This window comes from Neophocaena asiaeorientalis, unplaced genomic scaffold, assembly GCF_003031525.2.
Source record: "Neophocaena asiaeorientalis asiaeorientalis breed wild unplaced genomic scaffold, Neophocaena_asiaeorientalis_V1.1 scaffold32, whole genome shotgun sequence".
NCBI lineage: Eukaryota > Metazoa > Chordata > Mammalia > Artiodactyla > Phocoenidae > Neophocaena > Neophocaena asiaeorientalis.
This window is the reverse complement of record NW_020185327.1, coordinates 4,683,394-4,697,697: the sequence shown is the minus strand read 5'-3', so window position 1 is coordinate 4,697,697 and position 14,304 is coordinate 4,683,394. Positions and strand designations below refer to the sequence as shown.

Below are 14,304 nucleotides of genomic sequence, written 5' to 3'. Positions count from 1 at the left end.
AGGTTTTACTTTCATAGGTGATTTTTTTCAAAGTCACTTAAAAACCTGATGCATTCATTTTAAGACAATATTCATGGATGGCATTTTTCAAACCATGTCTAAATCATCTAATCTATTTTGAAACTGGACAATTTTGTTGGAAATTTTTTTTCTTTTTATCATAAATTGAATCAGAATTAATGATTGCATTTTGTTATGTGTGGGTTGGGGGAGTTTGTGATATATTATGTAAATTTCCAGACATAGACTCTATAAAGGAAAAATATAAGCTTTCCCAATCTACAACCATCATGAGGACATTATAGGCTCCACTGATTAGCATCCTCACTTTACCAAAAATTCTGTAACCTTCAAATTCTTCAGTTTGATTCCTTCTTTGTTTTAAACTTTTTCAAATAAATAAGATTAAAAAATAATATTGTAAAAAATATTATGAATAAGATTATATTTCCATTGTCCCTCAATGGAAAAAGACCAAAGCAAACCATTCATGGCTCTGTGGCTCAAGTCCTGTGGATAAAGTGAGATAACATGGAAGTCATACATAAGAAATAACTATTAAATCAATAATATTTGCCTTTTAATTGATTATTGAATGAATTTTTGAAAAAGTAAAATAGAATATAACTTAGAAAATTTTTTCTTATTTTACACATGTTAACACTGTACTGATCGATAGAAAATTATTTATGAATGTCTAGTATCTTGATTATTTTTATTTTTTCCAAAAATTTTCCTTCTGTGAAATCATTCACTTTCAAATTTATTCTCAAATTTTCTGTATATTTATGTATATATGTATATGTGCATGTGTTTACATACATACGCACACACATATATTTGTATTTATATATGTCAATATTTGAAGAAGCAGATGTGTATATATATAAATGGAGATTAACATGATGTGACATCCTTATAGTGTTTCATTTATTCTGCATGTAAAATAACAAGTGTATATTATTGGTGCTGTACACATTCTCTGGCTCTAAATGTAAATTTTAATTTTGTTTCCGAACTAGAGAATACTATATCACTATGGTTAAATGGGTAAGCAATACCAAGACGGTGGTCAGATGGTTAAATCGACCTCAGAACATCTCCATCCTCACAGTCTGTGAGACCACTACTGGTGCTTGTAGTAGAGTGAGTATAATTTAATTTCCTTTATGCTTAAAATATAATAGTTTATGCTACCTTTCAAAGGAAAATTAAACAATTCTTTGTGCAAAGACTTCAATATTTAACTTCCAAAGCTATTAGGAGTGTATACTTTAATTCATAAATCTTCCATACGTTGAAGTAAGAAATATAGATGATAAAGAGAAGAGAACAAATTAAGCTTTAAAACAATGAATTCTTATATAGTATAAAGGGTAGTCCAAGCCATGTTAGTTTCATTCTCAAATGTAGGCTTTCTCTCTACTTTTTGACAGTGATTGACTTGAGAATATGTGATATTTCTTTCCTGTCATCTTTAAACAATTCCAAAAATTCATCGTTTTTTCTGTAGTTCAGATTAGTCTTCTAAAATAAGTGTCTTTGTCTTTAAATTATGTATAAATAGTAAAAAAAAAAATGATTCTTCAGCAACTATGTTTTGAAAGTAGGTTGTATTTCAATTTCTATAATCATGTTTTATAAACTCTGCAGTAGAATCTATATGTGTAATTTTAAGGTTATTAGTAAAGGGAATACTTTAATAAGTTTAAATTGTTATATTACATATTTGGTACTTGGTAAAGGGTTCTCAATTATTTAACAGCAGAATTTTCAAACTTAAGCTTCTGGACAAGATGGAGTAAATGTTATCAGCCTTGAATCTCCATAGTAATCAACTGTAACACTTTACAAAATATATTAACTACATGCAGACATTGGACAATAAGGCAGTCAAAATATAAATGGTCAAATGAAGCTATGGCTTCCTACTGGTGACACATTTGAGGCCACAGTGCAAGGAGATGGCATCCAAGAAAAGCACAAGTGTATCACTGATCCAAAAAGGCAGGGAGAATCAGAGTTTGAGGCTATTGCGGTGGCTGAATTTTTCAGGACAAGTACCACAGGATAGGAGCTATATATAAAAGAACTTCAGCAACATATGTAAAGGTCTCTTAAGTCTTTATCTCAGTGCTTAGCTGTGCAAGTAAAGGGCCTGCCTCAGAGAGGGAAACAAATAGAGAATCTGCAAGTTGCACAATACTTGGAGACTTTGGAGTAATGAACAGCAAAAATAGAGATCTCTCACTGAAAACCCTAAGCATTCAACTCAGAGCCCAGAAAGAAAATGTATTAGGAATAGAACTATTCTATACTCCTTCTAATAAATCTTTAAATCAAACCTTGAAAGAATTCAGTTCATCTGCCTGTAAACTAGCTGCCTGCCAGAACAAAGTTTACTCTTTAAAATAATTAAAAATTCATTCTCAAAAATGTAGCATTCACAATATCAATCACACAATTAAAACATACTATATATAGACATAGAAAATATAACTCACCCACCTCCCCTAAAGTAAGAAGCAGACTTACAAAGGATATAGATACTGGAATTAACAAACAGATTGAAAAAAATTTTAAAAAGCTTTTAGCTGTTTTTGTTATTTAACAAATTAAAGGATGGCCATAATTAGTAAACAGATGAGAAGTTTCAGTAGCTAAATATAAACTATAAAAACAGAGCAATGAAATGTCAGAAACTGAAAAATACAGTGTCTGAAATGAAAAATTGCCTGGATGAGCTTAACAATAAATTGGACACTGTTGTAGTCAAGGAAATATAAATAATTGAAACAGAAGTCTTGAGGGAAAAAAGTTGGAAAAAAAAAAAAGCAAAGCCTTAACTACCTGTAGAACAATATAAACTGGTATATATGTAAAATCTTATATACAGAAGGAAAAATTTGAGATACCAGGGCAGAAAAAAATGTAAGAATGTAAAATGTAAGAATGTACAAAAATGTAACAATGACTTAAATAATCAAATTTGATGAAAAACCATTAATCCATATATCCAAGAAGTTAGAAAATCTCAAACAGAATAAAGACAAAGAAAAAAATACATCACCACATAGTACATAAATTAATGCAAACAAAAGATTAAGAGAGGAAATTTAAAGTAGCCTGAGAGAAAAACACATTACATATTGGGAAATATAATGATGAGAATTACGGCCTGTGTCTCACCAGAAACAATGCAAACCAGAAAGCAATGGAAGGAAGTCATTATTAAAGGACTAAATCCTATGAAAATATCTTTAAAAAATGAAGACCAAGGAAGATATTTTCAGATAAATTGGAACTGAGATAATTCATCAAAAGTAGATCTGCAAAAAAAAAAAAGGTAGATCTGCATAAGTAACAGGAAATTAAGTTATTCAGGCTAAAATAAATGACATCAGATGAAAACTCAGATCAAAATGAAGGAAATAAAGGTGCCAAATAAGGTAAATATGTGAATAAAATAAAATAATTTCTAGTACTTAAATTTTCAAAAAGGTAATTAAGGAAATTAAAGTAGTATACAATAGAGATATTAATAGAATAATTTCATAATGATACAGTGTGAATTGATTAGGAAGATATAACAATTCTAAGTACCTACATTTCTAATAATAAAGTTTCTAAATATTAAGCAAAAGCTGACAAAGCTAAGGAAGAAATAGAAATATACTGAGACTTAAATATTATTTTCAATGTATTTGATGAAATAAGTCATCAAAAATCTGTAATGATAACAAAAGATCTGGACAATACTATCAACACCTTAAACAAATTGATATTTAGGAAAAATTTCACTCAACAACTATATAATAAACAATCTTTTCAAATGCAAGGGGAATATTCAAAAATCTCAAGGTGCAAAAAGTGAAATCAAGCAGAGTATATTGTTTGACTATAAGAGAATTAAATTAGAAATTAGTAACTAAAAGATATTTGGGAAATTGACAAATATTTGGAAAATTAAAAAAACATACTCCTAAATAATTCATAAGTTAAAGGACAAATCACAAAAGAAATTAAAAACAATTTTAAATTCAAACATAATGAAAACATAGCAGGTCCAAATATATAGGTAAAGCAAAATGATGTTTAAAATGAAGTGTATGTCTTTAAATGCGTATATTAGAAAAGGAAAAATGTATTGAATCAATGGTAAATCTCCAAGTTATGAAGCTAGAGAAAGAAGTACAAAATTAGCTCAAAGTAATTAGAAGGACTGAAATATAAAAAGAAAAGTACAAATTAATAAAACACAAGACAATCTATAGAGAAAATCGGTGAAAGCAAAAATTATTTTAAAAGATGAATAAAATTGATAAATCCTTATTTGTACTGATGAAGAAAAAACACCCCACAAACTACCAATTTCAAGAATGAAAGGGTCCCTATCAATATACTGATGGCATATTTTATAGAACTAGAAAAAATAATTTTAAAATTTGTGTGGAAACACAAAAGACTCTGAATAGACAAAATAATTTTGAGAAAGAACAGGGCTGGAGGGACCACACTCCCTCCTACAGACTGTACTACAAGACTACAATAATCAAACCAGTACAGTATAGGCACAAAAACAGACATAGATCAATGGAACACAATAGATATCCTGGAAATAAACTCACACACTTATTGTCAATTAATCAATGACAAAGAAGGCAAGAATATACAGTTGAGAAAAGACAGTCTTATCAATAAGTGGTGCTGGGAAAACTGGGAAGCTACATATAAAAAAATGAGATTAGAACATTTCCTCACACCATATATTGGGGTTGGCCAAAAATTTCGTTTGGGTTTTTCCCTAAGATGTTATGGAAAAACCTGAATAAACTTTTTGGCAAGCCCAATACAAAAATAAGTTCAAGATGGATTAAAGACCTAAATGCAAGACCTGAAACCATAAAACTCCTAGAAGGAAACATAGAACACTCTTTGACATAAATTATAGCAATACTTTTTTTGAATCTGTCTCCTAAGGCAAAAGAAATAAAACCAAAAATTTAAAATGAGACCTAATCAAACTTAAAAGATTTTGCACAGCAAAGGAAACTATTGACAAAATGAAAAAATCTACTAAATGGGCAACAGCACGCTTCCGCTATGCCACTCTGCTAAGCACAGGATAATCTACTAAATGGGAGAAAATATTTGCAAATGATATGACTCATAAGGGATTAATATACAAAATATATACACAGCTTATACAATTCAATATCTAAAAAGAAAGCCCAATTAAAAAATGGGCAGAAGACCTGAATAGACATTTTCCCAAAGAAGACCTTCACATGGCCAACAGGCACGTGAAAAGGTGCTCAACATCGCTAATCATCAGAGAAATGTAACTCAAAACCACAATGAGATGTCACCTCACACGTGTCAGAATGGCTATTATCAAAAAGATAACAAATAAGAAATGTTCAGGAGAATGTGGAGAAAAGCCAGCCCTGTACACTGTAGGTAAAAATTTCAATTGTTGCAGCCACTTGGAAAACAGTATAGAGGTTCCTCAAAAAGCTAAAAATAGAACTACCTTATGACTCAGCAATTCTACTTCTGGGTATACATCCAAAAAAACACCCCAAAAACACTAATTTGTAAAGATACATGCATTACAATATTCATTGTGACATTTACGATAGCCAACATATGAAAGCAACCTAAGTGTCCATCAACAAATGAATGGATAAAGAAGAAGTGGTATACACACACACACACACACACACACACACACACACATATATATAATGGAATATTGATCAACCATAAAAAAGAATGAAATTTTGCTATTTGCAATAATATGGATCAACCCAGTGCGTGTTATACTTAGTAAAATAAGTCAGACAGAAAAAGACAAATACTGTATATTATCACTTATATGTGGACTCTAAAACATAAAACAAATGAATGAATATAACAAAACAGAAACAGACTCACAGATATGGAGAACAAACTAGTGGTTACCAGTGGGGATAGGGGACTAAGGGGTACAAACTACTGTATATAAAATAAATAAGCTATAAGGATATATTTTACAGCACAGGGAATATAGTTAATATTTTAAAATAAGTTTAAATGGAGTAAACTCTATAAAGATTTTGAATCACTATGTTGTACACTTGAAAATAATATAATATTGTAAATCAACTATACCTCAACAAAAATAAGAATGAGAGGGGGCATCACTATAGAGCCTATAAATATTTAAATGGTAATAAGGGAGTTGTGTGCCAAAAAATTCTCAAGTATATGATATGAAAAAAAAATATTTGAGAGGTAAAAATGACCAAAACTATTGTCTGAAGAGGAAAAACACTGGAATAGTTCTATACCAATTAGAGAAATTGAATTAATGGTTACAAATCTTCCCACAACAAAAACTCCAAGGACCCAGTGGCTTCAGTGATGGATTCCTTTAATGACGTAAGGAATAAAAGAGGTCACATGAGTCATCAAGGTGGCAACATAGGTCATTCCAGACTTCAGTCCCTCTAAGAAGAAGACAAAAAGCAACTATCCATACACAGGACACCACCGTGAAAATCCTGGGACATGGGAGTGAGAGTGAAGCACCCCCCTGGACCACAGAGACTGAAAAGAACCCATTAGAAGGATAAGAATAGTGGCTACACTCTGATTGCATTGCTCCTCCCCCAGGCCAGCATAGTGCCACACCGAGAGGGTCCCCTCTGGACCTAAAGTTTCTCCAGTAGGAAAAAAGAGAGCCCAAGGTAGACATCTAGCTCCCCCAGAATTGTGGGTTTTTTCATGGGAGGCCCACTTGAGTCTTGCCTCCAGAGGTTCATGGGGGGAATTTGGAGGATTAGTCCACTGGAGATGAGATCGTGATGGAGAAGGGTGGGCTGGATCTTATAGTAACCAACTCTCAGATCTTGGCAGACAGAGTTCATCTTTCCAGTGGTGCTCAAGTAGAAATCCAAAGCAGCAAGTTTGCCATCTGTAAAGCCAAGACAGTGACCCCGTCTGGCCAGGGTACTAGGTTTGTAGTTCTGCCTGACTCAGGACCCCAAATGGGAAGCATAATCAGCTGTTCTGCGGCCCTGCAGAAGGAAGCTAGTTCATAGCTCTGCCTACTGCTGAGTGCAGCTCAGCACTGTCTGACCAGGAAGACTGGCCCGATCACCCAGGAAGCTCTATAGACCAGTAGCACCTAAGTGAGAAGTGAACCCAGCCAGTGGCTTTACCCTCCTACAGAACCAAAGCTAATGGCTCCATCTGACCAGGGAGCTTGGTACACAGCTCAGCCTGATTCAGTCTCTAAACAGTGAGCCTTGCCACTACTGGATCCTGTTCTGTGGCCTCACCCAGGCAGGAAGCTAATTCTTAGGCCCACTCAGTGCTGAATATAGCCTCTAGTCCCACCCAACCTGTAAACATAACCAGAGCACCCAGGATTCTGCATAACCCATCCTACATCCTCACCTACGGTGGCATCTGAACAGTGAATTGGGCCAGTAACTATGCCCATCTACAGAGCAAATCCCTTGGCCCTGTCTTGTCAGGAAACTCATTGTGCAGTTTTGCCTAATTTGGAGCCCCAAACAATGTGCTGTGCTGTCCTTGGGCCCCATTCTGCTGCCCTCCCTGCATAAGGAAGCTAATTTATAGTGCTTCCTACTGCACTACCCAATCCTACCCAACTAGGAAGCCTGATGGGAGAAATAGTGTAGCCCATCCTACCACCATGCTTGTGCAGAAAATCAAGCCAGTCCTATCTAACAGGTCCCTGTCTGTGGCACCCCCACACGTACACCTCAGAGCTTGGGAAGTGGTTTTGCCCCAATATAGACCCCAATAGCAAGCTCCACCTTCCCAAGGATGTTACCAGTTGACCCCAAGCTGACCTGACTGATGAAGGGCTGTCTCTGTAAAAGCAAACCTGTAAAGTTTAGAAGAGGAGAACCCTTACTCATACGCCCAGATACCAAAGTAAGGAAGCAAGGATCACAAAATATCAGGTGAACATGACACTACCAAAGGAAAGTAATAAAACTCTAATAACTGACCCTAAAGAAATGGAAATCTATCTAAGTTATCTGCTTGAAATTGGGTGTTATAAGATATCGTATGTAAGCCTCATGGTTACCACAAAAGAAAAGCCTATAATAATTATACAAGAGATTATGTTCATGGAGTCAAAACATACCACTACAAAACTTCATCAAATCACAAAAGAAGACAGCAAGACAAGAAGCAAGGAACAAATGGATCTGTAAAGCCATAAAACCAAAAAACAATGAACAAAATGGCAATAATAAGTCCTTACCTATTAATAATTACATTAAATGTAAATGGATTAAATTTTCCAGTCAAAAGACATAGAGTGGCTGAATGGATTAAAAAATATTCAGTAATATGCTGCCTACATATATTGACTGAAAGCAAAAGGATGGAAAAAGATATTTCAAGCAAATGTTAAACAAAGGAAAGCAGGGTAGCTATACTTGTTTCAGAAAGATATAGACTTTAAGCAAAAAAATGGCAACGAAAGACACAAAAGGTCATTATTTAAAGATAAAGGGGTCAATCCATCAAGAAGACATAACAATTGTAAATATTTATGCATCCATATATAAAGTAAATACTAACAAAACTAAAAAGAGAAATAAACATCAATACAGTAATAGTTGGAGAATTCAATACCCCACTCTCAGCAATGGGTATATCATCCAGAGAGAGAGAATCAAGGAAATAGTTGATTTTAACAACACTATAGAGCAAATGGAGCTAATAGACATATATAGAATACTCCCATACAACAGCAGCAGAATACCCATTCTTCTCAAGCTCACATGGAACTCTTTATAGGATAGATTATATGTTAGGCCACAAATCAAGTCTCAGCAAATTGAAGATTGAAATCATACCAAGTTTTTTTTCTGATCGCAATGGTATGAAACTAGAAATCAATAACAGGAGGAAAATTGGAGAATTCAGAAATACATGGAAAGTAAACAACACACTCTTGAACAACCAATGAATCAAATAAAAAATAAAAGGGGAAATAGAAAAGTATATTGAGACAAACAATAATGGAAACACAATATACCAAAAGATATGGGAATTATTTGAAGAAGGTCTAAGAGGAAAGTATATAGCTATTAATATATACATCAAGAAAATAGAAAGATGTCAGAAAACAACCTAATTCTATATCTCAAGGAACTAGAAATAGAAGAACAAAGTAAGCCCAAAATTAGCAGAAGGAAAGAAATAATAAAGATTAGAGGAGAAACAAATGAAATGTAGAGTTGGAAAACAATAGAAGCAATTCATAAAACTAAGAGCTGGTTCTTTGAAAATATAAACAAAATTGGAAAACCTTAAGTAGATTGACCAAGAAAAGAAGAGACAGGACTAAAAGTTTTTAAACTTTATAAATGAAAGAGAGAACATAGCAACTGACATAGATATTGCAGAAATACAAAGGTTCTTAGAAGACAACTATGAGCAATTATATGCCAACTAATTGGACAACTGAGAAGAAATGGATAAGTTCCTAAGAACATCAAACCTACCAAGAATGAATCATGAAGAAATAGAAAATCTGAACAGACCAATTACTACTAAAGAGGTTGAATCAGTAATCAAAATCCTCCCAACAAAGAAAAGCCCAGGACCAGATGGCTTCACTGGTGAAAATTACCAAGCATTTAAAGAATTAACACTAATCCTTTCCAAACACTTCCCAAATGTCAAAGAGGAGGGGACACTCTCAAACTCATTTTATGTGGCAAGCATTACTCTGATATTGCAGCCAGACAAGGATGCTACAAGAAAAGAAAATTAAGACCCATATCACTGGTGAATATAAATGTAAAAATTCACAACAAAATACAAGCAAACTGAATTCAGAAGCATATTAAAAGGATTATATACCATGACCAAGTGGGATTCATCCCTTAGATGTAAAGGTGATTCAACATATGCAAGTCAGTAAATGTGATACACCACATTAATAGAATGAAAGATAAAAATCATCTCAAAAGATGCAGAAAAAAGCGTTTGACAAAATTCAACATCCATTTATGAAAAAAACTCTCAACAAAGTGGCTATAAAGGGAACATACTGCAACACAATAAAGTCGATATATGACAGACTCATAGCTAACTTCATACGCAATGGTGAAAAGCTAAAAGCTTTCCCTCTAACATCAGGAACAAGACAAGGATGCCCACTCTCACCACTCTTATTCAACATAGTACTGAAAGTTTTTCAGATAAGAGAAAGAAATAAAATCCATCAGAATTAGAAAGGAAGAAGTAAAATTGCCTCTATTTGCAGACGATATGATTTTATACATAGAAAATACTGAAGACTCCACCAAAAACCATTAGATCTAATCAATGAATTCAGTAAAGTTGCAGGATGCAAAATCAACGTATATTAATCAGTACTGTTTATATATAATAACAAATTATCTGAAAAAGAATAAAAGAAAATGATCTCATTTACAATAGAATTCAAAACAATAAAATATTTAGGAATAAATTTATCTTAGGAGGTGAAAGATATCTATACTGAAAACTATAGGACACTGATAAAAAAAATTGAGAAAGACAGAAAAAGAAGGAAAGATGTCTTGTGTTCATGGATTGGAAAAATTAATATTGTTAACATGTTTGTCTGTAGATTTAATGCAATACAAATCAGATTCCAGTGGCATTTTTTTACAGAAATAAATAAAATATTCTAAAATTTGTATGGAGCAACAAAAAACCCTGAATAGCAAAAGCAATCATGTGAAAGAAAATCAAAACTGGAGGCATCATACTCCCAGCTTTCAAACTATGCTAAAAAGCTATGTTAATTAAAACAGTATGATACTGGAATAAAAATAGACACATAGACCCATGGATCATAATAGAAAGCCCAGGAATAAACTGCCACATATATATCCAACTGCTATTTGATAAGGGAGCCAAGAACATGCAATGGGAAAAGGACAGTCTCTTCAAGAAATGGTGCCGGGAAAACTATATAACCACATACAGAAAAATGAAATTGGACCCCTATTTACACCATTCACAGAAATTAAATCTAAATGGATTAAAGACAAATAAAAGACATGAATCCATAAAAAATCCTTGAAGAAAACAAAGGGGAAAACTTTCTTGACTTTGGTCTTGGATTGGATTTGTGGATATAACATCTAAAGCACAAGCAACAAAATAAAATGTAAACTATGTCAAATTAAAAAGCCTCTGCACAGCAAAAGAACAGTCAACAAAATGAAAAACCAACCTACAGAATGGGAGAAAATATCTGCAAATCATATGTCTGATAAGGGGTTAATATCCAAAATATATAAAGAACCCATATACCTCAATAGCAAAAGTAATAATCCAGTTAAAAAGTGGGCAAATGACCTAAAGTAGACATTTTTCAAAGAAAATATTCAAATAACCAATGGTATGTGAAAAGGGCCCAACATCTCTAATCATTAGGGAAATGCAAATCAAAACCATAATGAGATATCACCTCATACATGTTGGAATGGCTGTTATCAAAAAGACAGAAAATAACAAGTGTTGGTGAGGAGGTGGAGAAAAATGAATCCTTGTGTTTTGTGGTGGGAATGTATATTGGTATATCCACTATGGGAAACAATAAGGCAGATACTCAAAAAATTAAAACAGAACTACTATATGATTCAACAATTCAACTTCTGGGTATATAACTGAAGTAAATAAAATCACTATCTTGAAGAGATATTTGCAACCCCAATGTCATTGCAGCATTATTTATAATAACCAAGACATGGGAAAAAACCTAAGTATTCATCAGTGGATAAATGGATAAATGAAATATGTCATATATATGCAATGTAATACTATTCAGCCATTAAAAAGGAAAATTTGCCATTTGTGACAACATAGATGGAGCCCAAGGGCATGTATGCTAAATGAAATAAGTCAGACAGCAAAAGACAAGTACTGTGTGATCTCACTTATACATGAAATGTAAAAAAGCAAACTTATAGAAACAAAGATTAGGTTTGTGCTTTTTAGAGTCAGGAGTGGGGGTGGGAGAATTGGATAAAGGTGTTTAAAAGGTACAACTTCAGTTATAAGGTAATAAGTTCTGGGGAAGTAATGTACAACATGATGACTATAGTTAAATACTGTATTGTATATTTAAAAATTGCTGAAAGAGTAAATCTGAAAGTTCTCATGACAAGGAGAAAAATTGTTAGCTATATGAGATGATGGCTATTAACTAAACTTATTGTGGTGATCATTTCGTAATATATGCATGTATCACATCATTATTTGTACACCTTATACTATGTTGTATGTCAATTATTTATTGATAAAACTGGGGAATAATGGAATAGTTTCTACCATTCCTACATTCTCTAAAAAGTGGAAAAGGAAGAGAACTTCTCAACTTATTTTTATAAGGGTAACATTATCATGCTACCAAAACTAGACAAGGACGTTACAAGAGAGACCATTTTAGACTGATATTTGTTATGAACATTGCATTCAGAAAATTTTTTATCATATTAATATATCATCCTGGACAACATTGAGAATAGTGCATCTTGACTAAATGGGGTTTTACCCTGGAATTTAAGGTTAGTTTATATTGAAAATCAATGTAATTCACTGTTTCAACAGAAAAAAAAAGAAAAAGAAATAAGCAATTATCTTAATAGATGAAGAAAAAGCAACTGACAAAACTCAACATTCATTCATGATGACTTTCAACATAAATGAATAGAAAGTAATATCCCCAATATGATGAAGGATACCCACAAAGTAACCAATAAATATTATACTCAATAGTGAAACATTATCCTTGTTCACCTAAAGATTGACAATAAGGTAAGGATACACATTCTAACTCTGTTAAGCAAACTTATTAGAGACTCTAATCAGAGTAACTTTCAAAGAATAACTATCATGATGATTGGTAAGGAAGAAGTAAAATTATCTTTATTTGTAGATGATATTATTGTATAAATAAAATGTAAGAAATCTACCCAAAATACTAGAATAGATGACAATTCATAAGCCAAGGCACCAACTTCAATTGTTTTTTCCCTTTCCTGATTTTTATCATTTTACTGTAAAAAATATGTAAATATATAGGATACTACAGTTTTCTTAAGAAATGCTCACTGAATTATTTAAAGGTAAATGGATACAGTACTTCAGAACTGCTGTCAAATTGTTTAGAAAAAAACTAAATTTCTAACTTCTAATTGATTTTGAAAAAAGAGACTTCTACCAGCCTCTCAAATAGTTTAGAATCAGAGGAGAGAGATATATAATAATAAAGCAAATGGAGCACAATATAAATACATGAAGAATATGTCTAAAGGATATGTAGATGTTTCTTGAACTGGTCTTTTACCTTCTCTGTAAGTTTGCACTTGTTTCAAAATAAAGATTTAAGAAGTAACAAAATATATTTCCAAGATTGGTAATATTATGATGGAAAATAAAAATACTATTAAAATCTTTAAAACATTAGATACATAGGAATAAATTTAACAAATTTGGCAAAATCTTAATACTGAAAACTAAAACATTGCTGAAAGGCATTAAAGAAGACCTAAAGAAGAAGTTAAGCCACATTCCTGAATTGAAAGGCTTCGTGTTGTAGATGTCAATTCTACTCAAATTATACTATAGTTTCAATACAATATGAATTAAACTCTCAGCAGACTTTTTTTTTTTTGGTAGAAACAGACAAGATAGTTTTTAAATGCATATGAAACTACAAAAGGCCTGACCAGGTAAATCAATACCCTAAAAAAAAAATAAGATAATAATTGGAAGAGTTGCACTACATGATTTCAGGAATAACCAGAAAGCCACAGAAACTTAGAGATTGTAATGGAGGCAAAAGAACACACAAATCGATCGGTTGAACTGAATAGTGTTTCCAGAAATAGATCTATATTTATATGATCAATTGATTTTCAACATAGGTGCCAAAGCAATTCAATAGGGGGAAATGGCACTGGAACAATTAATAACCGGATGGAAAATACAATGATGGTTGACATTCCTTATACTATATTCTAAAATTAGTCTGAGACACACTACAGCCTTAAATCTAAAAGCTAGTACTGTGGGCTTCCCTGGTGGCGCAGTGGTTGAGAGTCCGCCTGCCGATGCAGGGGACACGGGTTCGTGCCCCGGTTCGGGAAGATCCCACATGCCGCAGAGCGACTGGGCCCGTGAGCCAGGGCCGCTGAGCCTGCGCGTCCGGAGCCTGTGCCCCGCAACGGGAGAGGCCACAACAGTGAGAGGCCCGCGTAACGCAAA

The 14,304-nt window shown here is 33.0% G+C and overlaps 1 protein-coding gene across 1 annotated transcript in view; it reads left to right on the top strand.

Moving 5' to 3' along the window:
* The window catches only part of DPP10 (dipeptidyl peptidase like 10), a 638,912-nt gene that overhangs the window by 537,154 nt on the left and 87,454 nt on the right, over window positions 1-14,304 (top strand). Inside the window, exon 11 of the mRNA XM_024734508.1 lies at window positions 1,023-1,146. Within this exon, the coding sequence (XP_024590276.1) occupies window positions 1,023-1,146 (124 nt within the window). The remainder of the gene's footprint in view (window positions 1-1,022; window positions 1,147-14,304) is intronic.